At 48.9% G+C, this 24,956-nt stretch overlaps 3 protein-coding genes across 5 annotated transcripts; 2 read left to right on the forward strand and 1 right to left on the reverse strand.

The window, feature by feature from the left end:
* Window positions 1–5,810: 5,810 nt before the first annotated feature.
* Window positions 5,811–15,164, reverse strand: Gcc1 (GRIP and coiled-coil domain containing 1). 3 transcript variants are annotated; one of them, XM_051175789.1, is made up of 3 exons: window positions 15,077–15,164; window positions 7,951–9,048; window positions 5,811–7,137 (listed from the first exon to the last, which is right to left on the reverse strand). In XM_051175789.1, exons 2-3 carry the CDS (start codon window positions 8,980–8,982, stop codon window positions 5,833–5,835), a joined length of 2,337 nt encoding a protein of 778 aa, XP_051031746.1. In that variant the 5' UTR covers window positions 8,983–9,048; window positions 15,077–15,164; the 3' UTR covers window positions 5,811–5,832. The 3 variants fall into 3 exon arrangements, with proteins under 3 accessions (XP_051031746.1, XP_051031747.1, XP_051031745.1); XM_051175790.1 differs by lacking the exon at window positions 15,077–15,164 and adding an exon at window positions 14,828–14,890; XM_051175788.1 differs by lacking the exon at window positions 15,077–15,164 and adding an exon at window positions 11,200–11,636.
* On the forward strand, window positions 10,942–13,980 carry Arf5 (ADP ribosylation factor 5). The gene is made up of 6 exons (XM_051175791.1): window positions 10,942–11,114; window positions 11,635–11,715; window positions 12,256–12,365; window positions 12,735–12,806; window positions 13,245–13,370; window positions 13,494–13,980. Exons 1-6 carry the CDS (start codon window positions 11,048–11,050, stop codon window positions 13,578–13,580), a joined length of 543 nt encoding a protein of 180 aa, XP_051031748.1. The 5' UTR covers window positions 10,942–11,047; the 3' UTR covers window positions 13,581–13,980.
* A 78-nt stretch (window positions 15,165–15,242) lies between the features above and the next one.
* Fscn3 (fascin actin-bundling protein 3) lies at window positions 15,243–24,827 on the forward strand. The gene is made up of 7 exons (XM_051175793.1): window positions 15,243–15,530; window positions 17,086–17,782; window positions 18,521–18,639; window positions 20,852–21,011; window positions 22,869–23,039; window positions 23,408–23,613; window positions 24,692–24,827. Exons 1-6 carry the CDS (start codon window positions 15,387–15,389, stop codon window positions 23,611–23,613), a joined length of 1,497 nt encoding a protein of 498 aa, XP_051031750.1. The 5' UTR covers window positions 15,243–15,386; the 3' UTR covers window positions 24,692–24,827.
* Window positions 24,828–24,956: the final 129 nt, after the last annotated feature.

The raw sequence follows: 24,956 nt of genomic DNA on the forward strand, positions 1-24,956 counted from the left end.
GAGCAGAGCTGTCGCAGGAAGCAGAGAAGGGGGGCTATAGGAGGGGGCCAGGGAAAGACATAACCCCAAGGATGCGCCCTGGAACATACTTCCTCCAAATATGACCCACCTCCCTATAATGTCGTATTATGAATCCATCAAGCAATTAATCCATTCCGTAAACCCATGCCTCTGTGACCCAACTGTCTCCACAAATACTGTTGCAGACAGCCCTGACATGCACTTTGTAAATCTCCTAAACATTCCTGTATCCTATCAAGTTGGTTGTTAAGACTGACCACCATAATTCCTAAATGTCCTTTGTTTTTTCTGAACTCCCTGCACTGTCAGATGCTCAATATTTAAATTACCCAGGAGATATGGGGGGGGGACAGAATAATGATACTCAAGTTCACATTTGAATCTATGTCATAATTTTCAATGTGGTCCCACACAAAACTTAGCTCTAAATGGATCAAATACCTTAACAAGAATGAGCCCAGATACCCCAAAACTGCTAGAGGAAAAAGTAGGGAGTGTGCTTCAACTTAGAGACAGACATAAGTAAAGACATTCTGAATAGGGCCTGGGTGCAGAACAAGATGAACAATCAACAAATAGGATCTCATGGAACTGAAAACCTCTGTACAGCCAAGAGACTGCTGTTGATCACCCACAGAATGGGAGAAAATCTTCATCAACTCAACCTCTGACAGAAGCTAGTGTCTACAATACACAGGGAACTCAAAATAAATAAATAATAAATAAATGAACACCAAGAAAACAAAACAACCTAATTTTTAAAGTGGACTATAAAAAAGGAATAGAAATGGTCAGTAAACACTTTATTTTAAATGCTCAACATGGAGCTGGGCATGGAGGAATAAGCTTTTCACTTCAACCCTCAGGAGGCAGAGGCAGGAGGATCTCTGTGACGTCAAGGACAGCGTGGTCTACATAATGAGTTCCAGGACAGCCAGAGCTACAGTGAGAGTCTCTGCACAGAAAAAAAAAATTATTCAACATCTTAGTCATCAGAGTAATGTGGATTAAAAGCTACTTTAAGATTCTGTCTCACCCAGTGACAATGCCCATCATCAAGGGCATAAGGACAGCAAATCCCAGTGTTAGGAAGATGCTGATTCACTACCAGTGGAAGTGGAAAGTCGAACATTTTCTTTGAAAATCAGTCCGGGGGTTGCTCAAAACACAGGACATAGAACCACCCTATGACCCAGCCACACTACTCCTGTACTTAGCCTTCAAGACATTTCTACACCCCCTCTAAGGCTCGAGGAACAAGGCTCAAGAGAGGGCATAAACAATTCAAGAGCTGCAAGATATGCAGGAGTCTGTGAAAGGCCACGTTCCAGGTACTGCAATCATGCACAGGCTTGCACAGGACTTGGCCCTGCCAACACTCAGCCACAGGTGAGTGCTACACTACTGATTGCTGAGCTATGGCAAGCTCTAGGAGGCCTGGAATCGTTGTTTGCTGTTGTAATCACATCCAGTTCCATCTACAGCTGAGCCCAGGAGATCTAGTGGATAGTTTCAAACCCAGGGCCACACAGATGGCCCTTGGTAAACTCAGCGGGTCACAAAACAAATCACACAGTCATGGATGTGGGGAGGAGATAGGCTGCTAGTGAGTGGGAGGGATCAAGACAAGACTGGGGAGCATGACCAGAGTGAATCATGACCAGAGTGAACCATATACGTATGAGTCTGCCAGGGGACAAAGTTAACTTTTCAAAAATCGAGAACGTGAGAAGGAATGAAGTCCAGACTTTAATCTTAAAACCCAGGACCAGTACAATCACTGTGAAACCCAGCACTGGGCAAAGGTCTACAAGCCCAGGCTAACCCCTGTGAACTGAATGGAGCAGCCAGACTGCCTCAGCCTGGCAACCCACAGCTCCTCCCACCTCTTCTCCAGGCTGTGATGCAGCTAGCAGCTAGGATTCTGAGTGTTTTCATCTTAAAGAAACAACCAGCACTCCAGAGGCAAAAGCAGAGTGGGTTCCAGGACAGCCAGGCTACAGAGAAACCCTAAGAAATACAAATGATAGACAAAAATCTATAGACTATATAATCCCAGCACTTGGAAAGAAGAGGCAGGAGAATCGGCATTAAAGGTTATCTTAGGATACATAGCAAGTCCAAGGTCAGTTACACAAGACCCTTTCTCAGCAAGACAAAAACAGGGCTGGGGAAATGGTTCCGAAGTTAAAGAGAATTCATATGGCAGGTAACAAGCCTCTTCAACGCCAACTCCAGGCTCCAGTGCCCTTTATGGCCTCTGTGGGAACTGCACGCACATGATGCACAGACATACATGTAGGCAAAGCACCCACACACAAAAATTAGATAAATAAGTAAATAAGCAGCCAGGTGGCAGTGGTGCACACCTTTAATCCCAGCTCTCATGAAGCAGAGGCTTCGGATTTCTGTGAGTTCGACTCCAGTTCCAAGATAGCCAGAGCTGTTATACAGAGAAACCCTGTCTTGAAAAAAGAAAAAAAAGATAACTTACATTTGGATGACTATATTAATATTACTAATTATATGAGTGGTACTTATTTAAAATCAAAATATTGCTGAGTATGGTGGTACATTTCTTTAATTCCAGCACTCAGAGGCAGAGGCAGGAAGATTTCTGAGTGTTGGAGGCCAGCCTGACTTTTATAGTGACTTCAGGCCAGTCTGGGCTACAACGTAAGATCCTGTCTCAAAAACTAATTTAAGTTTCTACCCCAAATTGGCCTGATTGTTGTTTTCTTAGAAGTGCAAACACAACAAAATAAAGGTCAGAAAGACAGAAGTAGGCCATGACAGGCAGGGTTGACAGAGCTCATCAGATAGCCAAATGGAAGGAAAGGGTTGGAGGTAGAAAGGTCTAAATAGTGAAAGGGGTTGGAAGACGGGGAGGAGGAGTAGAGTTAGAAGCATAAACAACTAGAGATCTATGAAAAAGCAAGGTAAAAGCCTACTATTTTATTAGACATATAATCCAGCCTGGCATGGTGGCTCATGTCTTTAATTCTAGCGCTTAAGAGGCAGAGACAGCGTAGTCTACATAGTGAACTTCAAGACAGCTAGACTACAGAGAGTTCCTGCCCCAGAAGATAGAAAAAGGAAGAAGGGAGGGAGGGAGGATGGGAAGGATGGAGGGAGGGAGTGAGTAGGGGGGAGGGAGGGAGGGGATAGGGGGAGGGAGGGAGGGAAAGAAGAGTGGGAGGGAGATAGCTCAGTGGTTAAGAGCAATTGCTGTCCATCTAGAGTATCTGGGTTCAATTCCCAGCACCCACTTGGGAACTAACTATTGTCTGCCACCTCAATTCCAGGGGATGTGACAATCTCTTCTGACCCCTGGGGGCACCAGGCTTGCATGTGAAACAAACTTGCTGGCAAAACATCCATACACAAAGTTGTTTTGTTTTTAATTTAAAAAAAAAAAAAAAAAAAAAAAACTTCTCAGGTGGTGGTGCACGCCTTTAATCCCATCACACAGGATGCATTAGCAGGGGGATCTCTGTGAGTTCAAGGCCAGCCTGGTCCATGCAGGGTCTCTCAAGTCCCAAGGTCTTTATAATCAAGAATAGCAGACTAAGCAAAGGAAAGAATTGGGCAACTGATACTGCTTTGACCCAAGTTCGAAGACATCCAGGGCTACACAGAGAAAATCTGTCCTAAAAAAAATAACAGAAAACATGAAAGTTGGAGGGGGATTTGTTGAGCATTCCAGTGGAAGACAGAGAGGAGGAATTGGAGTTGTGGTGAGTAATTTTCATTATATAAATGTACGAAACGAACAAAAAAAAAAACTAAGCACAGCAAATACTAGTTCTGGAAAAGTAACTATAGCTGTGGATCTTACTAGCCTTCCCAGAACCACCTAAAATAACAGCAGTCACAGAATATCCTGCATTTAGAAAAGCAAGGTAAAGAAATGAAGTGTTAATGTCCTGAGGTAACTTTGTAGGGTTTCATGAAATCTTATTTTTTTGTGTTATTATTATTATTGTTGTTGTTTAGTTTTATTTGCATTGGTGTTTTTCCGGTATGTCTGTCTGTGGGAGGGTGTCTGGCTTGTTACATTGTTAGCTGCCATGTGGGTACTAGGAATTGAACCCAGGTCCTCCGGAAGAGCAGTCAGTGCTATTAACCTCTGAGCCATCTCTCCAGCCCCATGAATCCTTATTTTAAGGATGAAGAAGCATTCACAAACAGGTTACTTCTAGAGTATGAAGCAGTAATTACGGACACATCAAGCCCACACACTAAACCCACTAGAAAGCTTTTCCATTGCAGCGCCTCCCCCCCACCCACACACACACACACACACAAAACCAGGCTAAGAAATGTGTTACATGGGAGGCAGTTAATGCCCTGAGGTAGTCCTCTCTGGAGTCAAGCTCATGGACTGGCATAATGGAATACAGATCCAAGCTCAGAGATCAATATAAGGAACTATGTATCTAGCCTTCTCATTCACCACTTACATTCATACTCTACTTGTGTTCAGATGTAGAGACACCACCATTGAGGAAACACAGCTCAAGTCACTCAGGTTTAATGACCATTGGTATTACCATAAAGATAGCACTTCTGTTCGTTGAAGTCTGCTCACGCAGAGAATCAGCTCACCTCCACCCATCCAAAACATTGTTGACCAAAGTACCCCAAACTTTTGCAAAACAGATCTCCATAATAAAAATAGCAAAAAGATACATATTAATGGTCCAACATTGGTCTTTTAGGTCCAAAGGTCTTTATAACCAGAAGATCAGACCAAGCAAAGAAAAGAATTGTACACCTGATATTGCTTTGACCCGGGTTTTTCTGAGACCTATCTTTCCTTAAAAAATAGAATTAACCTTTGCCAACACCCACAGGGTGCAAAGTACTTCAGCTGAACATCGCTTTTCCTGTGAGGGTCATAACGGTCTTTTGGAATCTGCAGCAAATTACCCCCTCTTTCCTGTCCTGCAGAAACAAACACAGCTGGGAACAATTAAAGGCGGGAATTTCTTGTATCCAGGGAGCCCCCCCCCCCCAGTTTACTGTCTGAATGCTCTGTAAGAAGCTAGGGTTTCATTTCTTAATACAAGTTCAATGTTGATGGAAAGACAGTAAAGTCATTGACTCACACTCTGGGGCTGACCTTGGGCAGACAGCTTGAGCAAGAGAGGTTTCTTTTTAATCCTGTCCTGGCCCATATCAGATCACTTGGGAAATGTCTGAGGTCACATGGGTGCTCAGCACCCTCTCTAGGATGGTCAGAGTAGTGGGCTCGTTCCTGGAACCAAGGTTCCAAGTTTTGGGATGAACTCACCATTCCACAGCCCTTTGGACAGACCGTTACTATTTCTAACTTCTGGTGTCTTTCTAGCTTGATGTTTATGTCCCCAGAAAAACTAGGACAAAAGTGAACTAGATTCTGACAGACAAGGAATACACACATAGTTGCTGTGTATGCTCCAAAGTCAGATGAGCTCTTCTGGGAGTCACATTTACTCCTAGCTCGGAGCTAGGAGCATAATAAAACATCTTATTCCTAAAGGCTCTCACTGCTTCCCGCTCTTGCGCCTCTTAGCCCCAGCCTCCTCCCGTAGCTCCTTCCACATACACACCCCCAGAAGATCGGTCTCAACACTTGCAGTATCCCTACAGCCCAAGGACAAAGTTACATTAATGGCACTTGGCAGAAAATCCCATCCTACTTGGAACTGCTCTGGGTTCAACACAGTGAAGGAGTGAGTGAGAATTCGAGAGAAGAGATGGTAGAAATCTGAGCCCACCCTTCCCACATAAAAGAGGCACAGAGATTTCAGGAGGTGGGAAAAGGCATCATCTCTTGCCGGAAGGCCACCAGCTCCCAGCACTTGGGAGCCGCATTATCACTTGCTTCTCCTCGGGACTGAAGTGTAAGATAGTCAGGATGGCCGTGAGCGTCTGCTGGCGGCCCAGGCTGTCTGGCAAGGTCAGGAAGCGGTAGATGATGTTTTTGAGATACTCCAGGTTGGCTCCTTCCCGGCTCTGGTCCCTGGTGTTCTTTTCAATGTGGCTCTGAAGGGCCCCAACCTCCTCCCGGTGCCGCTCGCCCTCCTCCAGCAGCCTTTCCTGCAGCTGGTGGGCCTTCACCTCCAGCCCGTGCTTTTGCTTCCTCAGTGAGGTGATCTCCACCTCCTTTCGGGCCAACTGCTCAGCGTAAAGGAAGAAAGTGGGCTCGCTGGCTGCAGCGAGCTGCAGGGCTTGGGTCAGGCTATCGGGGGAAGCTACGTCAGCAGGGTCCCCAAGAGCCCCACCACCCACCCCACCCACAGGGCTCCTGCGCCCCGGCAACCCGGAGGACAGGGCCATGGAGCGCAGCTGCTCCAGCTCCAAGTCCTTCTCAGCAAGCACAGCCAGGGCCCGGTCCCGCTGCTTATGCAGCTCTTCCTCCAGTTTCAGTGTGCGGTCCCTGAAGTCCAGCTGGCTATGTTCCAGCTCCTGCCGATGGTGCTGCTGCAGCCGGGCCAGCTCCTGCTTCCAGTCCTCGGCCTCCTGCTGGCGCTGGCTTTCAAGCTCCTCACAGGACAGCCGCAGGGAGATATACTTCTCCTTCAGCTCAGCCAGCTGTTCCTGGGCAGCCTCCAGCTCCTTCGCCAGGCTCCCATCTTTGGTATTCTTGCTCTTGAGCACGACCTGGGCTCTCATCTTGTAGCGCTCAAACTCTTCCTTCAGCTGCTTCAGCTCCTGTTGGTAGTAGAGCACCGTAGCCTTTTCCCCATCAGCGGCCTCAGAGCTGGGCATTATCTCAGGGTCACAGAGCTTCTCCACATCCAGGGTCACCTGGCTTTTCCTAGCTGCAACCTGCAGTAGCCTCTTGAGCTTCTCCATCTTATCCTTCAAGACATTGATATCCAGATTGGATTCGTCCCCGTGGCTGTCCAGAGAGGACCGGCCAGAGGCTGCCAGGGCCAGTGTTTTGTTCTCCAGGTCCAGCTGCAGAATCCGCTCCTTCAGCTTCTGGATGGCCAGCTGGTCTTTCTGCTTGGCTTTCTCGTAGGTGCCCAGCAGTTCAGACACCTCAGAGATTTGATTCTCCAGGGCTGCCACTCTTTGCTCTTCTACCTGACGCTGCTGGCGAAGCTGGTCCTCCGCAAGGGCTGTCTGCAAAGCAAAGGACAGGTGATAATGCAGCCACAAAAGGCACAAACCCCTACAGTCGCCTGGGTGTGGAGGAGCGAGAGGGATTAGGGTGGCCCGGAACCGGTGGGAACTGGGGTTTTTTTAATTGAAGTTCCCTTGTGTGCTGCTATTTCTATGATAGTTGTCCATTTTTTTTTTTTTTTTTACTGAGCTCAAATACAATGTACATTCCTATTAACCATGCGTTTCCCAGGTCATTTAAAGACCTCGTGTAACATTCTTTCCTATCCCTCTCTACTGAAAGGAAGAAAGGAAACACTATGAAACAGTAGTTTTCTAAAACCTCAGACAAAGGCATTTACTCCCTCCCCCACCCCCAGGGAAAATCCCCTTTGTTTCCTTCAGTCCCTCTACCTATAAACACACACTTCTCAAGACACACAACCTTTCACTACACAGCTGTCATGCACAGCTGGTAAGGCGCCAGCGCCTAGAAGCCTAGATAAGGCTATCTGGCTTGAACCCAAAAAATGCTCGGAAACTCCTCATCCTGTTGCAAGGACAGTACACCAAACAAGATTCCCTAGGACCCACCGGTGGAATTTTCCAGTGGCTGGGAACGTGGAACCCGACTGCAATCCCAGCACTCAGGAGGCCAACAAGCACCAGGCCATCCTTGACTAGAGCAACACCCTGTCTTGGGTGGGGAGAAGAGTGCCTTGCTTCCAGCACTTTGTAGGGAAAAGTAGGCTGATCTCTGAGTTCAAGACCAGACTGGATTACACGGTGAGACCCTCTAAGTTAAAAATAACTGAAGGGTATGAGAATAATTACCTTCCTCATTTCTTGCTGCAGTTGGGCCTGGAAATGGCTTTTAAGATGGACAGCCTCTTGCTGAAGCTCTTGCAGCCTCGGGTCTGGACGGTTCTTTTCATCTCGAACGGCTTGCAGCTCACCTTTCAACTCCTCTACCTCACGGGTCAGCTGCTTGGTCTGCTGTTCAAACCCTTCTATCTGATCAGCCGCATATGCCCGCCCTGCCAGGGCTTCTCTGGTCTCTTCTAACCGAAGTTCCAGGTCCTGGCGCTGGGTCCTTTCCTCCTGCAACAGCTTCTGCAGCTCCCGAAGCATCACGGCATGGTCACTCTGCTCCTGGGCACGATCATGCTGCTGTGTGATGAGTCGGGCTTTGGTTTCTGCTATCTGCTCCTGCAGCCCCTTCAACTCTCCCTCCAGACGGTCCTTCTCTTCCTCTGCCTTTTTACTGGCATCCTCTAGATCTTGCTTCATCTTCTTTTTGTCTGCCAGGTAAGACGCCTCCATACGGGACTTCTCCTGGGTGACTGTAGCCAAGGAGCTAGTCAAAGTAGCCAACTGAGTTTTCAACTGATGTAGTCTTTTGTCCATGTCACTACCCGCAGACGGTCCATCCCCACTGCTACTACTAACGCCACTCTCTGACCCACTGGCCTCTTCGGACTTTGGAGGAAGTGGTCCACGGGCCATTCTGTCATCTTCAACCCCAAACTCACCCTTGATACTCGTAAGGCTCGCTGCAGTATCCAAGCTAGCGGCAGTTCCGGTGCTATCCTCACTGTGAGTGGAGCAACGATCATCCACAGAGTCAGGGAACGTGAGACCTGGAGACTGCACACTTGCAAGGCCTACATCCGCCTCGTGGGACACTGACAGTACTTTGATGCTCGCCTCCAGAGCCTCTTTCTCCTTCAGCAGACTTTTATAGGCCCGGACCACATCCTTGAGCCTTGCCTGGTACTGGAGAAGCTGCTTCTTCTGAGTCTCTATAGTCTCCAGCAGGTCCTTTTTGCTTGGGCCGCCCCCGAAATTCATCCCAAACTTCTCCATGGGGCTTCTGGAGTGGGTTGCTCCACGTCAGTGTTCTGGCAGCCTTGGGCAGAGCCACAAAAACATCTAGAAGCGAAGCAGAGAGGACCGTCTAGCTTCGGGCCGCACACCCAGCTGTCCGGGCGGGTTGAGGGGCCGCGGTGGCCAAAAGCGGGGCCGAGCCAGGCCGAAGGTGGAAGCCGGTTCCAACCTGCAGGCGGGGCAACGCGGGCCGAGCAGAAGCGATCAGCCACGGCTCTCCAATGCTGGCCCAGAAGCCGCTCCGCCCTAGCCGTTCCGCTAAACCCCGAACCCAGGCCCGCCCACCTCGGCCTAGGATCGGCCCAGGGTTTACACTAAGCTCGGATCCATCTCGGTTTCCTAACTCCGGCCGCTGACAGCACCGCTTCCGGGTCCGCTGGAAGTGACGGCAGCAAACGCCACAGACCCCGCCTCCAGGATGCGCGAGGTGGGCGGGGCCTCCACAGCCTGGGTCAGTTGACAGACTGGAGAGGAAGTAACTAGAGGGGATAGTTGGGAAAAGCAAAGTCCGGAACTCGTGAGCAGTGGTTTCGAGATGCCTAATGCCCTCAAACTACCACCAGCGAGCGACAGGGGGCGACGTCGCACTGCGTTTGCCCCAAAATCCCGGGTTGAAAGAAGTATGCAACTATTTGGGGCAATGTCCCATATGTCTCTAAAAAGCAACAAGACTCATACTAGAAAACAAGACCAGCACCTAATTAACAGAAAGCATAATAATTCCCTTCCTAGTTCTGCTTTTAGAGGAGCACTCATATAGCTACAAGGTTCATCTTAAATACCAGCATATGCTAGGGGGCTCACAAGAGTTTTTGCTATTTATTCTGTTCAGAGGATATCATAAACAGCAATTTACACTTGTGGGAACATACAATACAGAGAGGCGACTTATCCAATATCACTCAGCTACTAAGTTTAGGAATCCTATCTCAGTCCACTTCTCAACGTATTAAGTGCTTTCCAGCACCCTGAAGAAACATGGCCTTGCTGCCAAGAAACTTGAAACATGCAAACGAGTAGACCCTGCCCTCACACTAGTGTGTATGGTTATAGTTAAAGTGGTATGAAAAGAGATGGGATGCCTGTCTAGAAGGATGGATATTCTCAGGGAAGACATTTTGGGGTTTGAAGAACAAGTAAAGACTGCCAAAGTAAATTCAAATGTGGGAAACCAAGAAAGGTGGATACGTTTACAAGAATCATTCCTAAACAGCAGCTTAGGGTGTGGGAGGGGCGCAGCTACCGATGAGGCTGGAATCGGGTGGGACCCGGCATTTCGTCTTGGGTGACAACACAGTAAAAGATTTTAATCTCAAGAGGACACCATCGAGACTCTTGTGGGACCTGTAAGATGGCTGAGCAATAAAGGAACTTTCCACCAAGCCCCAAAGACCTGAGCTGAGTTCTATCACACGGCCGAAGAGAACATATCCCCACAGGTTGTCTTCTGACTTCTACACTCCCCCCCCACACACACACACACACTCGAAATAAAAGTGGGGAGCGGCTAAAAACCAAGGCTCCTGTGACATTGTGAAGGCACCAAGGGGGCAGTATTTCTGTCCTAAGAATCTACTCGGGAGGCCAAGGAAGCCGCATCTCTGTGAGCTCGAGATTAGTCTGGTCCACATAGCAAGTCCCGGGCCACCCAAGGCTGGTGACATCGTGGGCACAGTGTCTCAACACAAAAGAGAATGAGCTACTTTGAGAGTCTTTCAAGTGTGTTTTTAGACCCTGCCAGAGCCTTGTTGGGGATGGAAGTCGATGGCTGAAGAATAAAGAATAAAGCAAAATCCTGCAGTAGTCGGAGACCCTGCGAGGTCGTCAGACTTCAGTTCTTCCGCAAACGCGCCTGGGGGCGGGGCCGGGGCGGGGCCCGGAGGGGCGGGGCCACGTGACGTCGGGCGGGCCCGGACGCGCGGAGGCGGCGGCGGCGGCGGCGGCGGCGCCTCCTCCTTCTGCTGTTGCGCCCCATCCCCCCGCGGCCGGCCGGTTCCAGCCCTCACCCCGCGTCCCTGCCCGCGCCCCCGCCCCGGGCCCCACCATGGGCCTCACGGTGTCCGCGCTCTTTTCGCGGATCTTCGGGAAGAAGCAGATGCGGATCCTCATGGGTGAGGCAGACCGAGCGCGCGGCCCGGATGGGGCGCCGGCCCCGCCGCAGCCCTCCCGCCCCCGCGTCCCTCCGGCCCCGCTCACCTGGTACCCCGACCCCGAGACACCCCGCCGCCGAAGCTGTGGGGCTGCGCTCTCGTGCGGGCCACGATCTGCGGTGTCGGCCCCGGGCCTGAAACCCGGAGCTGGGGCCTGGGTGGGGTGACGCTTCCTCCGCCCCAGCCCGGCTGCTAAGAAGGGAGGATTCCGCCCTTGGAAACGACTTTTCAAAGGAACGCGGCCTTCCTCCCGGGCTCCCCACCCCCCGAGCCCCTCTCGCCCCTCTGCCACTTGGGCGACAGGAGTTGGCACTCGCCACCCAGACTGCCCTCCAGGCCCGGAAGGTGGAGAACAGCTCGCACCTGGAGGCTCTCCCGCTCTCCGCCCCCATCACCACCAGCTGGCCAGTCCTCTCCCTTTCCCTGGTCTCTAGGGGGCTCCCTCGCTCCCGTCTCCATTCTGTGCCCCTCTCCGTTGCAGTTGGCTTGGATGCAGCCGGCAAGACTACCATCCTGTACAAACTGAAGTTGGGGGAGATTGTCACCACCATCCCCACCATAGGTGAGTCCGGGAACGAGGCAGAGGTTTGCGGGAAGGTCGCATCGGGCCTTCTCGGGGTCCGCTCCTACTTCTGCTGAGGCCCTTATCTGTTCCTGACCCTGACACCAGATACAGCTACTTGAGAAGTGGGTCACGGTATCTCTACGTGCCTGCTGGTGCCTGAGGCGTGGACCATATCTGTTGACCTCCGGTCCTTCTGGATTCTATTCCCATTGGCCTTGCTCATTGCCTTCTGCGTTTGTGTGCCTGTAGAGATCCCAGTGTTTGTTTCTGGGTGTGTTGGCTTTTGTTTTGGTTTGGTTTGGTTTGGTTTTGAGGGCAGGGTCTCTCTCTCTGTGTAGTCCTGACTGTCCTGGAACTCGCTCTGTAGACCAGGCTGGCCTAACTCAAAAGAGATCCACTTGCCTCTGCCTCCCAAGTGCTGGGATTAAACGTGTGGGCCACCACTGCTTGGCTGATCCGAGTTGTTTTAGTGAGTTCCTTTCAGGACTTTTTTTTTTTTTTTTTTTCTCACTTTCTCTTCAAAAAAATTTCCTGCAGGCTTCAATGTGGAAACAGTGGAATATAAGAACATCTGTTTCACGGTCTGGGATGTCGGAGGCCAGGACAAGATTCGACCTCTGTGGCGACACTACTTCCAGAACACGCAGGTGGAGTGGGGACAGAGGGCAGAGGGTGGTACAGGCCAGGACTGAAGAGTTTGTTGGCTGAGTCCTGGGCCTCACCCTCTCCCCTTTGCTTAGCTACTTTCTAGTCCTCCTTAAGAATTCACCCTCATCTTTTTCTGGGAAGCAGGGTTCTGGCACCACGCTGTGTCCTGTAGCTCTCAAACAGGACATCTTTTTGTTTGCTCCCTTTATCTCTGGGGTGCTTTCTACAGACCCTTAGTAGAAATGTACTGGAGAAAGGCTTGCATAACTAAAGATGTGAGATGTGACAAGAGACCAGATTGGGGCTGGGTGTGTGTGGGAGTGAGCTCACCTAACGCCAACCCTAACCCTTTCTTCCTTTCCACCCAGGGTCTTATCTTCGTGGTAGACAGTAATGACCGAGAGCGGGTCCAGGAATCTGCTGATGAACTGCAGAAGATGGTGAGTGGCCAGATCAGAGACAGTTCTCTGAGGTGGTACAGAAGTCCAGTACTCTGTGGGTGGGGAATGTTAGGGTTTTGTTTGTTTGTTTGTTTTTGTTTTGTGGCACTGGATAAGTTGCTCCTCACCCAGTTTGGACAGGACGTTTTCAATTAAATCCCTTTCTGTCTGAGTCTAAGGAGTTGGGGAGAGAGAGGGGCTTGGGGGTTTTGTTGTTTTGTTCTTTTTTATGTTTTGAATTTTGTCATTTTCGCTTAGAGCAGGCTCTTAAATTCAAAGGTTTTTCTGGAGGTAAAATTCCGGGGCTTTGCGCTCATTTATAGCTGCCTTCTATTCATCAGTAAGCTGCACGGTACACTGTGTAGGGAACCCACTGTCCGCAGGGGACCTAAGATCCTTGCAGCCATATGTCCACCCTCCTCTCTTCTCCCCTCTCAGCTGCAGGAGGATGAGCTTCGGGATGCCGTGCTGCTGGTGTTTGCCAACAAGCAGGACATGCCCAATGCCATGCCTGTGAGCGAGCTGACGGACAAGCTGGGGCTTCAGCACTTGCGTAGCCGCACGGTAAAGCTCTTGTCCCCTTAGCACTGAGTCTGTTCTTTCCTCGGGAGCCCCAGGCTAGACCAAGCTAGAAAGGTAACCCCTGTCTTCCCTGATGCTGATTTACCTCTCTCTCTCTTCCTACAGTGGTATGTCCAGGCCACCTGTGCCACCCAAGGCACAGGGCTGTACGATGGGCTGGACTGGCTGTCCCATGAGCTGTCAAAGCGTTAGCCAGCCAGGGGCAGGCCCCTGCTGCCCGGAAGCTCCCGCGTGCATCCCGGGATGAGCAGACTCCCGGACTCCTCAGGCAGTGCCCTTCCTTCCCACTCTTCCTCCCTCCAGACAGGCCTCTGCTCCTGCTCCTGCCTGCATGTTCTCTCTTGTCGTTGGAGCCTGGAGCCGTGCTCTCTGGGCACAGAGGGCTCTGCTCTCCCGCCTGCTGGGACCTGCGGATGGGCTTCCTGGCCAAGGCCCCCTCTTCCAGGGGAGGAGCAGGGATGTGGATTTGATTTCAGTTTTTTCTGTTTTGGGTGTACCCTTGGGGCCATGTTTGGGGGGAGGAAAGTGAGGGCTCCGGGTGGTGCTATGACATGGAACTGGATATTGAGTAATAAATTTGCTGTGGTTTGTACCCGGTGTTGTCTGTAGCCTGGAAGTTGGAACGCTGAGTTACTGTGGGCACAAAAAGACAATATGGGAGAGGCTTGATGCAGCTGAAGTTGTGATCAACACATGTAAGCCCTCTTCTTCCTCAGCTTCTGCCTGTAGTGTTTCCAGGGGAGGAAATCCACCTTTCTCCACTGAGGACTGTTACTTAGGGGTGTGAGTCCACCATATTCCACCGACCACAAGCCTATGTCCTATCTCTCACCTAGCTACTTATCAGTTCTTCAAGTAGTTCTGTACACAGGGGAGAAACGGGCATTAAAAAGATAGGTCCCAAGACACTCTTAAGAAAAATGATCGATCTGGTCTGAAGCCTTCCCAGCAACATGCATGTTTAAAATTGCCCAGATGATTCTGGCACGGGGCAGCATCTCTTAGCCTACTTTACAGGACACCGGTGGAGACTTTGCTGGGGACCACTGGGACGCTGTATCTGAGGAGACCCCATCTATAATCAGGAAGGACATGTAAATGCCAGGGCTCTGGGCTAGTCTCCAAGCAAAGTTGATTGCCTTTTTCCCTGTGGATCCCACCATTTCTCTATGATGTACCTCTTTTCCTATTTTCAGTTTGTCTAGGCTCTAAGCTGAGGTTTTCTTCCTGAGCTTTGCCGGGAAGTGATCCAGCAGAGCCTTTTGGGGGCGGGGCTGGTATCCTTAACTTTCCCGCATATCTGGCTTTCTGCCCAGCCCTTTCACCTGTAACAGAGTCAGGGTTGGTAAAGCACTGTGCGCCACTTAAGTCACTGTTTGTGAGCCTTTAAAGTTCAAGAGCAATTTCCTCCTCAATGGTTATGTATCCATTACCCTCACCTTCACTGCAGAGTAATTTCCAACACAGCTTGACCTTGTCTTCCCAAGGTCCCTAAAGACAGGATTTTCTTGGCTAACTTGAACTTTTAAAAAAAGAAAGAAAAGGATGGAAGGAAACTTGAGCCACGGAGAACCTAGCAGAGTCCCCTTGTTAGGAGACAACTAGGTTGATTCCTATCTTGTTAATAAGAAAAGGAGGGACTGTCCCAAAGTCACAGGTTGCAGTACTGATTACCAGGTTCGTCCTACCTCATTGCTTGGAGTTGGTCAGAAAGGCATGCCAAAAGCTCTGGACCTACGACCTTTGGCCCATGGATTGGTGCTACTCGGCCAGTGCCCTTTCCCCACTGTGGTGGGATAAGAGGCAGCCTTTACAGTCACAATGCTCCCGGGTCACAGAGGTGCTGGGCCCTAGGCCAGACCTCTGTCTGGGAAGTTTCCTCTGGGAACGGCTTCTGGTGGGTACTACGGGCCTTATTACAGGCCATATGGCCTGTGGGACCTCACCACTGGGGGGAAGCCTGGGCCGGACAGAGTCATCACTTGTGGCATTGGCCCCATGGCTGAGGTGGAGTGGATACACAGACATCCAAAAGCCGAGGACCTAAGGGTTGGGCTCATCAGCTGGGCAGGAACCTACCTCACCTTTGAAGCATATAAGAGTACAATCACAGCTACTGCAAAGAGTTTGGGCAGGAGACAGGTAACAAGGCGAACCTGGACTAGAACCAATTTTCTGAGTGGCAAGTTTGGTGTGTGTGTGTGTGTGTGTGTGTGTGTGTGTGTGTGTGTGTTGCATTTCCATCCTAATCGCTGGCATAGTCTCTGCCAAGACACTCCCACTTAGGCTTTTGTTCATGGGTCTTCATTACTCCACCTTTGAAAATAGTTTCCGTAAGATGAAGTGTCAGTGCTGACCCAGCTGTTTGACCTTCAGTGTTTCCTGCACTCCATCCTAGCAGGGTGGTTGTGTCATCACAAAGAGGCGGGGAGTCCAGGCTGGAAGGCACAAGCAGGCATCTAGAGCAAGCTAGACCCATGTTTCTGCTATCTCAACATCTGTACCTAGAGCCAGAATGCCTTCTGGCTCTTCTATTGGAGAGGTGGATGCAGCAGGCGGAGGTCCTGGGAATTGTGCTAGCCAGGGTCTGCAGAGAGGGTGAAAGAAATAAAGGGAAGTGTATTTTCTTTGAGACATTGAAGGATGGGAGCAAGGGAAAGAGAGGAAGGTTTAACTTCTGTGAGGTAGATACCTAGAATTTCTCATAGGGGTGTGTGTGTGTGTGTGTGTGTGCGTGTGTGCGCGCGCGCGTGTGTGCAGCATACATGTAAGATCAGAGGACAACTTTCTAGAGTCAGTTTTCTCCTTCCACTCTTGAGGTGCTCTCTCTTGGTTTTGCCTACACTGTGTGCTCTAGGATATCTGGCCCATGAGCCTCCAGGAAACTCCTGTCTCGGTCTCCCATCTTGCCACAGGAGTGCTGGGATTGCAGATGCTTGCCACTGAGTCTAGCTTTTTTTTTTTTTTTTAATCATTACATTTTATTTATTCATTTGTGTGTGTGTGCGTGTGTGTGTGTGTGTGTGTGTGTGTTCATGCACATAGATGTACCATGACACACATGTGCAGATAAGAGAACAACTTGCAGGGGTCAGTTCTCTCCTTCCACAAGTGGGATCCAGGGATCAAACTTAGGTCATCAGGCTTGGCAACAAGTACCTCTACCCACTGAGCCATCTTACCAGATGGCATCTATCTAACTTTTTAAATGTGAGTTCTTGAGATAGACCTCAGGCTGTCAGATTTTTGAGGCAAGTGCTTTTACACTGAGCTACCTCTCTGGCTCCCACCGGATTTTAATAAGTCCTATGTCTCCAGAACTGGGCAGCCCATAGAATTTTTGTTGTTGTATTTTTTGTTGGCTTTGTTTTGAGACAGGTTCCCACTATGTACCCCTGGTTGTTGTGGAACTGGCTATGCAGACCAGGCTGGCCTTGAACTCCCCAAGGTCTACCTATGCCTCCTGAGTGCTGGAATTAAAGGCATGCAACACTACCCCACAGCCCAGAAATCTTTTCAATTGTGTTAGTTGAGTGAGTAGAAGTGTTCACAGTAAGCAGATGCCGAGGCAGGTATGGAAGGGAGGGTGTCCAGCCTCGCTGGAGGTGCTGATGGTACCGAGGGTCCTGGCTTCCAGTTGTTGACTTGCTAGCACTCATTCCCTTCCTCCTCCTCCTCCTCCCCCTGACACCTCCAGACCTGGGAGCTCCTGGTAAGCAATGAACATGATGCACAGGCTGTGGTACGACTAAAGAGCTTGCAGGGCCTCTACCTGCTGTGTGAAGCAGATGGTACTGTATGCTACGGCAGGCCAAGGACTAGCCACCACGGATGCTTCCTGCTCCGTTTCCACCGAAATGGCAAATGGACCCTCCAGTGCATTATCTCTGGTCGCTATCTGGAGTCCGATGGTGAGGATGTATTCTGCAGCTCCAGGGTTCTCTCAGCTTACCACATGTGGACCCCCAGACCAGCCCTGCATATCCATGTGATCCTCTACAGCCCCACCTACCGCAGCTATGCCCGAGCTGACCACACTGTGGGCCGAATCTGGGTAGACGCAGCAGTCCCCTGCCTAGAGGAGTGTGGTTTCCTGTTACATTTCCAAGATGGATGCTACCACCTAGAGACCTCCACACACCATTTCTTGTCTCATGTAGACCGACTGGTCCCTCAACGCTCATCACAGACAGCTTTTTACATGCAAGTGCGGCCTAGAGGGCTTGTGGCTCTGTGTGATGGAGAAGGAGGCACATTGTATCCACAGGGCACACACCTACTCCTGGGCCTGGGCTCCAATCCTATAAGGGGTGAGGAGTGGTTTATTCTACAACACTTCCCAACCTGGGTCAGCCTGAGGTCAAAGACACGGAGGTTCATCTCAGTCATCTATGGCAAGTACTGGGTCAAATACCACCATGGGGGGGGGGGGATAGGAAGGTTGAGGCACTAGGTTCTAAAAGGGAGAAACTATTCAGGATGTGTCCTAGTTTTCTTTCTGTTGCTTCAATAAACAACTTGCTCAAAAGCACCTTGGGGAGGAAAGGGTTTTTTGTCTTGTTTTGTTCTGTTTTGGCTTTTGTTTGTTTGTTTATTTAACTTCCATGACGTGGAAGTAAAGATAGGAACTCAAGCAGAAAGAACCATGGAGAAACAGTGCTTACTAACTTGTTTCCGTGACTTGCCCAGTTTGCTTTCTTATACCACCCAGGACCATTTATTTGCCCAGGGGCGGTGCTGCCCACAGGGGGCTGGGCCCTGGACCCTACCACATCAATTATTAATCAAGAAAATGCTCCCAACAGACTTGTCTACAGACAATCTCTCAATTACAATCCCCTATTTCTGGATGACTCCAGCTTGTGTCAAGTCAACAAAATACTAACTAGCACAGGACAAGCAAGACATTTTCAAACTAGTCATAAGAAAGATTCTGGGTCCCCAAGGAGACATTTCTAGGGGCAGAATAACAGATAAAGATAGGACTTTAAGGGAAGGGCATCTGGGCTTCTCCGGATTATTATGATCTAGCATAATGTTGAGGAAGGAAAAATACAGGGAAACCCAACAAATAAGCTCGGAGAAGGGGCTGGGATCGGGCTAAAAGGCTGCTTTGTGGACTTCCTCTTTAGATGCTGAGGTATGTGCTGCCTCTGAGCGCTTGACCCCAATGTCCTTGTTCCAGTATGAATGTGACAGTGAGAGCCCTACCTTACAACTTCGTTCAGCCAATAGCTACTACCTAGCCCAGGTAAGAAACTGTAAACTCTGTGCTCTCCCTGTCTAGGCATGCTTTCTCCTTACATCGTGTGTATGGCCAGATAAGATTAGGTGAGCCAGGAGGCCCTACCCAATAAACATTCATTCTCCTTCAATGGGCCCTCTTTCCTTTAAGAAAAAAAAAATTTATTAATGCACAATTTAAACAAAGGTAAATGATATAATACATGTGTAATCTGTATTGTATATAAATATATGAATGGTGTTATATAAATTGACCTACTTTAAGTGTAAAATTCAATGTACTTCAACAAATGTATATAACCGTGCAACCATCCCATAGCCATACCACAAATTAGAGAATAGTTGGCCACCATACAAATTCCCAACTACTCCTCACAGTCAGTTTTCCTCTGTCCTTGGTCTTCCCCTTCCACTGGGCGGTGTTTGTTCTGCCATCATAGATTAGACTTGCCTGCTTTATAATTTCATCTAAATAAACTCATATGGTATATATGCTGTACTTCTTTTGAAAAGCAGGATTTTACTAAGATCTGCCTATGTTGCACATACCGGTAGTTCATCAAACGTGCAGGGGCCTCTCATACTATTCACAAAGCATAAACATGATTTGTTTATCCATTGGATTGTTGTTATAAGCAACACTCAGGTTGTTTACAACCTGCTATGAACATTTGTGCAAGAAGTCTTTTGTAGGCTTTTCATTTCATTTATCTTAGATAAACACCTAGGAGTAGAACTACTGGGTCATACAACAGATTTGTGTTGAATGTCTCAAAGTATTAAGCAGTTTTCAGCTGGATGTGATGTTGCATGCCTGTTATCCCAGCACTTGGAGAGGAAGAAGCCAGTAGATCAGGACAGGTAGATCAGGAGTTCAAATCCAGACTTGATTATCTATCGAGTTTGAGGCCAACCTAAACTACATAAGATCCTATATTAAAGAAAACTAAGGACAGAAAATATCAGTTTTCAAAAGCGACTCTACCTTTTATATTTTTCCAGCAGGGTGGGAGGGTTCTAATTGTTGCCTAACCTCACCAGCCAGCACTTAGTATTGCCTATCTTTTTTGTTGTAGCTACTCTAAGAGCTGGGTAACATCTTACTGTGCTTAAGTTTGCATTTTATATTGTTTATAAGTAGTTATGTAAGCATATCTTTGCATATCTATTTGCTAATTATATGTCTTCTTGGCTAGGTGTCTTCAAATTTTTGCCCATTTGTTACTGGGCTTATAGTCTTGTACCTGAATTTTATGAGATCTTCATATCCTCTAAAGTCAAGGCCTTTGCCAAATCTATGTCCTGCTCTTGCTTTCTCCAACCTATACCTTGCCTTTTCATCTTCTCATTTCTTTGTTTGTTTGGTTTTTTTTTTTTTTTTTTTTTTTTTTGCAGGGACAGGGCCTTATTATGTAGCTCTGGCTGTCACTATGCAGACCAGCCTGGCCTCAAACTCACAGAGATCCTCCAGCCTCTGCTGGGATTAAAGGGATGTACCACCAAACTCAGATTCCTCTGCATTTTTAATGACATTTTTGAGAAGCATTTTTTTCATTTACAAAGTCCAATTTGCTGAATGTTTATATGTTTAATCCTTCTCCATCCCAACAAATCACTGTTCAACCCCAAGTTGCAAAGTTTTTCTCTCATGTCTTATAGATGTGTTATAACTTCCACTTTAAACATTTCAAAAATTATTTTGGTGTCAGGGTCAAAGTTCAGTTCCCCTTTTATGCTACCCTGACCCCATTGTTTTATGCTTTTCACTGGGCTACAAAGCAGGCAGATGGACATGGGAGACCTGACGTCAAAAAAATCATTTTCCTGGGGATAATTTTTTTTTTCATTTTTGCCTTACAAAGAAGTTTTGAGGGGCTGGAGAGATGGCACTGGCCGCTCTATCAAAACCTGGGTTCAGTTCCCAGCACCCACATGATGGCTCACAACCATCTGTAACTCCAATTCCAGGGGATTTGACACTATCTCTGGGCACCAGGCATGTGGTACATAGACATAACAAGTAAAACATTCGTACAGATGCAGAAATCTAAAAATACAATTTTTAAAAAAGAGTTTTGACAGCATAAGGCATACTCTAGAATATTACAGAGGCTGGGCTGGGGGAGGATATGGGAACAGGGTCCAGGACTAAAACTGATGGGGAAAAAGCTGAGGTTGTTAACCTTACTCCTGGCCCCTGATCCCCACATTTTCTCCAGAGGCGCCACAGGGCCATCATAGCTGATGGGCACCCCCTGGAGTCTGACACCTTCTTCCGTGTGCACTGGAATTGTGGCAAAATTGTCCTGCAGTCCCCCAACGGACGTTTCCTGAGCATTGCATCCAATGGCCTGCTGATGGCAAACGCCGCCATCCCAGGTGAGCCAAGCCACTGCTCTCCTCCCAGGCTCACCCAAGCCAGGGATGCTGTGAGGGGGAGAGCTCTCTCACGGATGTTGCTGCACATGTATAGGGAGAGAAAGAGGATGAATATGGAGGTCAGTAGACCTCAGGAGTCATTTCTCTTCGTTTGTCCCTCTCATTGTTGGTTCCCGAGATTGAAGTCAGGTCGTTAGGCTTCTGTGGCGAGCGCTTTCACCCACTGAGCCATTTTTAAAAGGTTTTGGAAGCACTGAGTTGATATCAGAAGGGTCGGCTGTGTGTATGCATTCAGTTGCTGAATGTTGTTGCTGGAGCAGACCCTCTTGGAGCTTCAGTTTTAAAGTCTGTGACCAAGGCTTCTGTTCTGTTGTCTCACAGGGTTGAGGTGGGGATTAAATAGACTAACACATCCCAAAGAAAGACTATCTAGATTTCTTGTGCTCTGTGCTCCGCTGAGTGCCCTGGCAAACATTTCACAAGCACCTAGTGTTAGACCTGGCACACAGCAGCTTTTCTGGAAAGGTTAAAATACAATGTATTGGGGCTAGAGTGATTGACAGCTCCATGAGCAAAGCTTGCTACACTACACCAGTGTGAAGACCTGAGTTCTGATCCCCCAGCACCCACATAAAAAGCTGGGTGTGCTGTGGGTGCCTATCACCTCAGTGCTGGAAAGGAGAAGCCGAAGAATTTCTGAGGCTTGCTGGGCTGCCAACCTTCAGGAAAAACCTAGAGTTACAGATTCCGTCCTCAGGAGATAAGGCAGAGAGTAATGGTGTACGACACTCGCTCTGGCCTGGCCTCCATGCACACACACACACACACACACACACACACACACACACACACACACACACACACACACACTCACTCACACACACACACTCTCTCACACACACACACTCACACAGGCAAACACATACACACTGACACACACTCACACACATACACTCACACTCACACACATACACACACTCACACACACATTCACACATACTAACACACTCACACACACTCATACACACACTCATACACACACTCACACTGACAAACACACACACTCACACACATACACACACTCTCACACACACACACTCACACAGACAAACACACACACTGACACACACTCACACATTACACACACTCACACACATTCACACATACTAACACACTCACACACGCTCATACACACACTCACACTGACAAACACTCACACACACACTGACACACACTCACACACTAACACACACTCACAGACACTCACACACAGACACACACACTCTCACACACACTCACACATACTAACACACACTCACATACACTCACACACACTCACACACACACAGACAAACACTCTCACACACATACACACACTCACACACACATACACATACACACACACTGACAAACACACACTCACACGCACACTCACACATACTCACACATTCACACATACTAACACACACTCACACAAACTCACATACACACACACTCACACACACTCTCACACACACTGAAACACACACTCACACACATACACACACTCACACACACTGACAAACACACACACATACACACACTCACACATACACACACTCACTGACAAACACTCACACACATATACACACACACTCACACACACATACTCACACACACTCACACACATTCAAACTCACACACACTCACACACACAGACACTCACACACACACAGACACTCACATACACACCACAAACAAGCACACAGAAAGATGCTGACATCATCCTTGGGTATCATTAGCGCTCCTTTGCTTCCCTTTGGAAAAGCACTAGACAGAGCCAGCTTATCCAGATAACTCCTTCTCCATCTCTTTCAGGCCCAAATGAGGAACTGGGGATTCGATTTGCCAACCGCCCCTTCCTAATCCTACGAGGTCGGTATGGGTATGTGGGCTCCTCCTCAGACCGTGACTTGATGCAATGCAATTTGGATCAGCCTGACTGCATTCATCTCCTGCCCTGCCGCCAGGGCATTTATCACTTTCAGGGTGAGTGGTTCCCCACCCAGAGATCCTTATCCTGCCCAGCCTCAGCCCAGGCCAGTCTTAGGGATCCGCCACTCCAGACAGTACTCATCATAAAAACAGAGTATAAGTTTGCTTTCATACTTCAAGGCTCCAGGGTGGTTTAGCAGAGTAGGAATTGGTGAAGTTCCCAGGGAGTCTTCTGCATTTCTTCTGAATTTCTCTAAGAGGACCTACTCAATGCAGGCAGGATAGGATCCTCAGGGATGGGGGAGGGGCTTTGCATGCCTCAGGAACATCCCCCACCCCACCCCCAACCCCCTCCCGAAGGTTTCACTGTTTAGAAAACTGCTTTCCAAATGGACGACCAACCCTAGCTCTTCCCTCCCCAGCACAGGGTGGATCCTTCTGGTCAATAACATCTTTTGGCACCTTCCGCCCGTGGGGAAAATTCGCCCTCAACTTCTGTATAGAACTTCAGGCCAGCAACTTGCTCACTGTGCTGGCGCCCAATGGCTTCTACATCCGAGCCGACCGAAGTGGCACACTATTGGCAGACAGCGGAGATATTACCAAAGAATGTATCTGGGAATTTTAGGTAAGGGAGAGGGCGCGTGGTGTCAGTCTGGGAAGCAGGAGCCCGAGGCACCAGAGGAGTATGGAGATGTGGGGGGGGGGGTCCTGGGGAAGACTTGTGGTGCAAAGACCAAAATTCGGGAATGGGCTCACTCTGCCCAGAAGCCGACCAGCCCTGGGCATTTATTCCAAATCTGACCCATTCCTTTCAGGCTTCTAAACCTGGTCTTGCTAGCAAGGGAAGAAAAGCGTCAAGCATCCTGTCTGAGCTTCTTAATGTTATGTGGCACTGACTTTTGGGCCTACAGGCAGGCTTGGGTGCCCCATGTCTTCAATAAGATGAAGAGTTTTACCCCATGTTGTTGGGAAATGGGCGACTTTAAGGATGCATGTAAACAGGGAGGGGCGTTTACGTCCTTACCCCCTTGGTTTATCTCTAGTCCCGATTCTTCTCTGAAATGCCAACCTCATTTCTCTCCAACTTGACTTGATTTCAGCCTTTCAGTCGCTCTAAATCATCATGACTGATTCCACTCCACAGTCCTTCCCGTCTAAGGTGGCTCACTTCTGCCACGCCATCCCTCCTGCCTGATCCTCCTGCCCTTCCAGACGGTTGAGGTCAAGGCCCCGAGTACTGCCTCTCTTTGGCTGCCTTCATTGAACTGTGCGAACTCATTTGTGCTACCCACGGATGTCTTATAACTGCCACCATCAGTCTATACTGCTGTCATTGCCCCTCAGTAATAGTCACCGTCCCCAGATTCATCCCTATCCAGTCTCTTCTGAACACAAAAGGTTTTTGGTTTTTGTTTGGTTTGGTTTTTTGGTGTTTGTTTGTTTGTTTGTTTGTTTTTTCAAGACAGGGTTTCTGTGTAGCTTTTGGAGTCTGTCCTGGAACTTGCTCTGTAGACCAGGCTGGCCTCAAACTCACAGAGATCCACCTGCCTCTGCCTCCCAAGTGCTGGGATTAAAGGCGTGTGCCACCAGCGCCCAGCTTTTTCCTATAAATTAATCGCACACTTATATAATGTTTATCCTCATCCAGAAGGGGATGGATCACTTTAGTCTCTCTGAAGGTCCCTTTCCTTTTCCTTCTCCAGCTCAATGGGATGCTGCCTGCCAGACTCTAAATCCTCCAGGCCTCCAGGAACAACTTCTAACTAAACAGGACAGGAGACTCAGAGTCAAGATCCAAGAGAAGAATACATGTTGTTCATTTTTTCCTACTGAGTTTAGCGAAACACCTGTTTCAAGCGACAATACATCACAACAGGCCACCCCCAAGATCCGTATGTGGTGTGTCTGACTCAGGAGACATAATGTGTGTCTGATTCAGGACACATGGGGTCTGGACTATCACATGTT

This window comes from Phodopus roborovskii, unplaced genomic scaffold (genome assembly GCF_943737965.1).
Source record: "Phodopus roborovskii unplaced genomic scaffold, PHOROB, whole genome shotgun sequence".
In the NCBI taxonomy this organism is placed as follows: Eukaryota; Metazoa; Chordata; class Mammalia; order Rodentia; family Cricetidae; genus Phodopus; species Phodopus roborovskii.

Bases quoted from the DNA above. Each gene is read 5' to 3' on its own strand.
- Arf5 (XM_051175791.1), top strand. From the start codon at position 11,048: ATGGGCCTCACGGTGTCCGCGCTCTTTTCGCGGATCTTCGGGAAGAAG. The intron at 12,366-12,734 runs GTGGAGTGGGGA...CTTTCCACCCAG, and splicing joins ACTACTTCCAGAACACGCAG to GGTCTTATCTTCGTGGTAGA. The intron at 13,371-13,493 runs GTAAAGCTCTTG...CTCTTCCTACAG, and splicing joins AGCACTTGCGTAGCCGCACG to TGGTATGTCCAGGCCACCTG.
- Fscn3 (XM_051175793.1), top strand. From the start codon at position 15,387: ATGGCTGAGGTGGAGTGGATACACAGACATCCAAAAGCCGAGGACCTA. The intron at 18,640-20,851 runs GTAAGAAACTGT...CATTTTCTCCAG, and splicing joins ATAGCTACTACCTAGCCCAG to AGGCGCCACAGGGCCATCAT. The intron at 21,012-22,868 runs GTGAGCCAAGCC...CATCTCTTTCAG, and splicing joins GGCAAACGCCGCCATCCCAG to GCCCAAATGAGGAACTGGGG.
- Gcc1 (XM_051175789.1), bottom strand. From the start codon at position 8,982: ATGGAGAAGTTTGGGATGAATTTCGGGGGCGGCCCAAGCAAAAAGGAC. The intron at 7,138-7,950 runs GTAATTATTCTC...TTTGCTTTGCAG, and splicing joins TGCAGCAAGAAATGAGGAAG to ACAGCCCTTGCGGAGGACCA.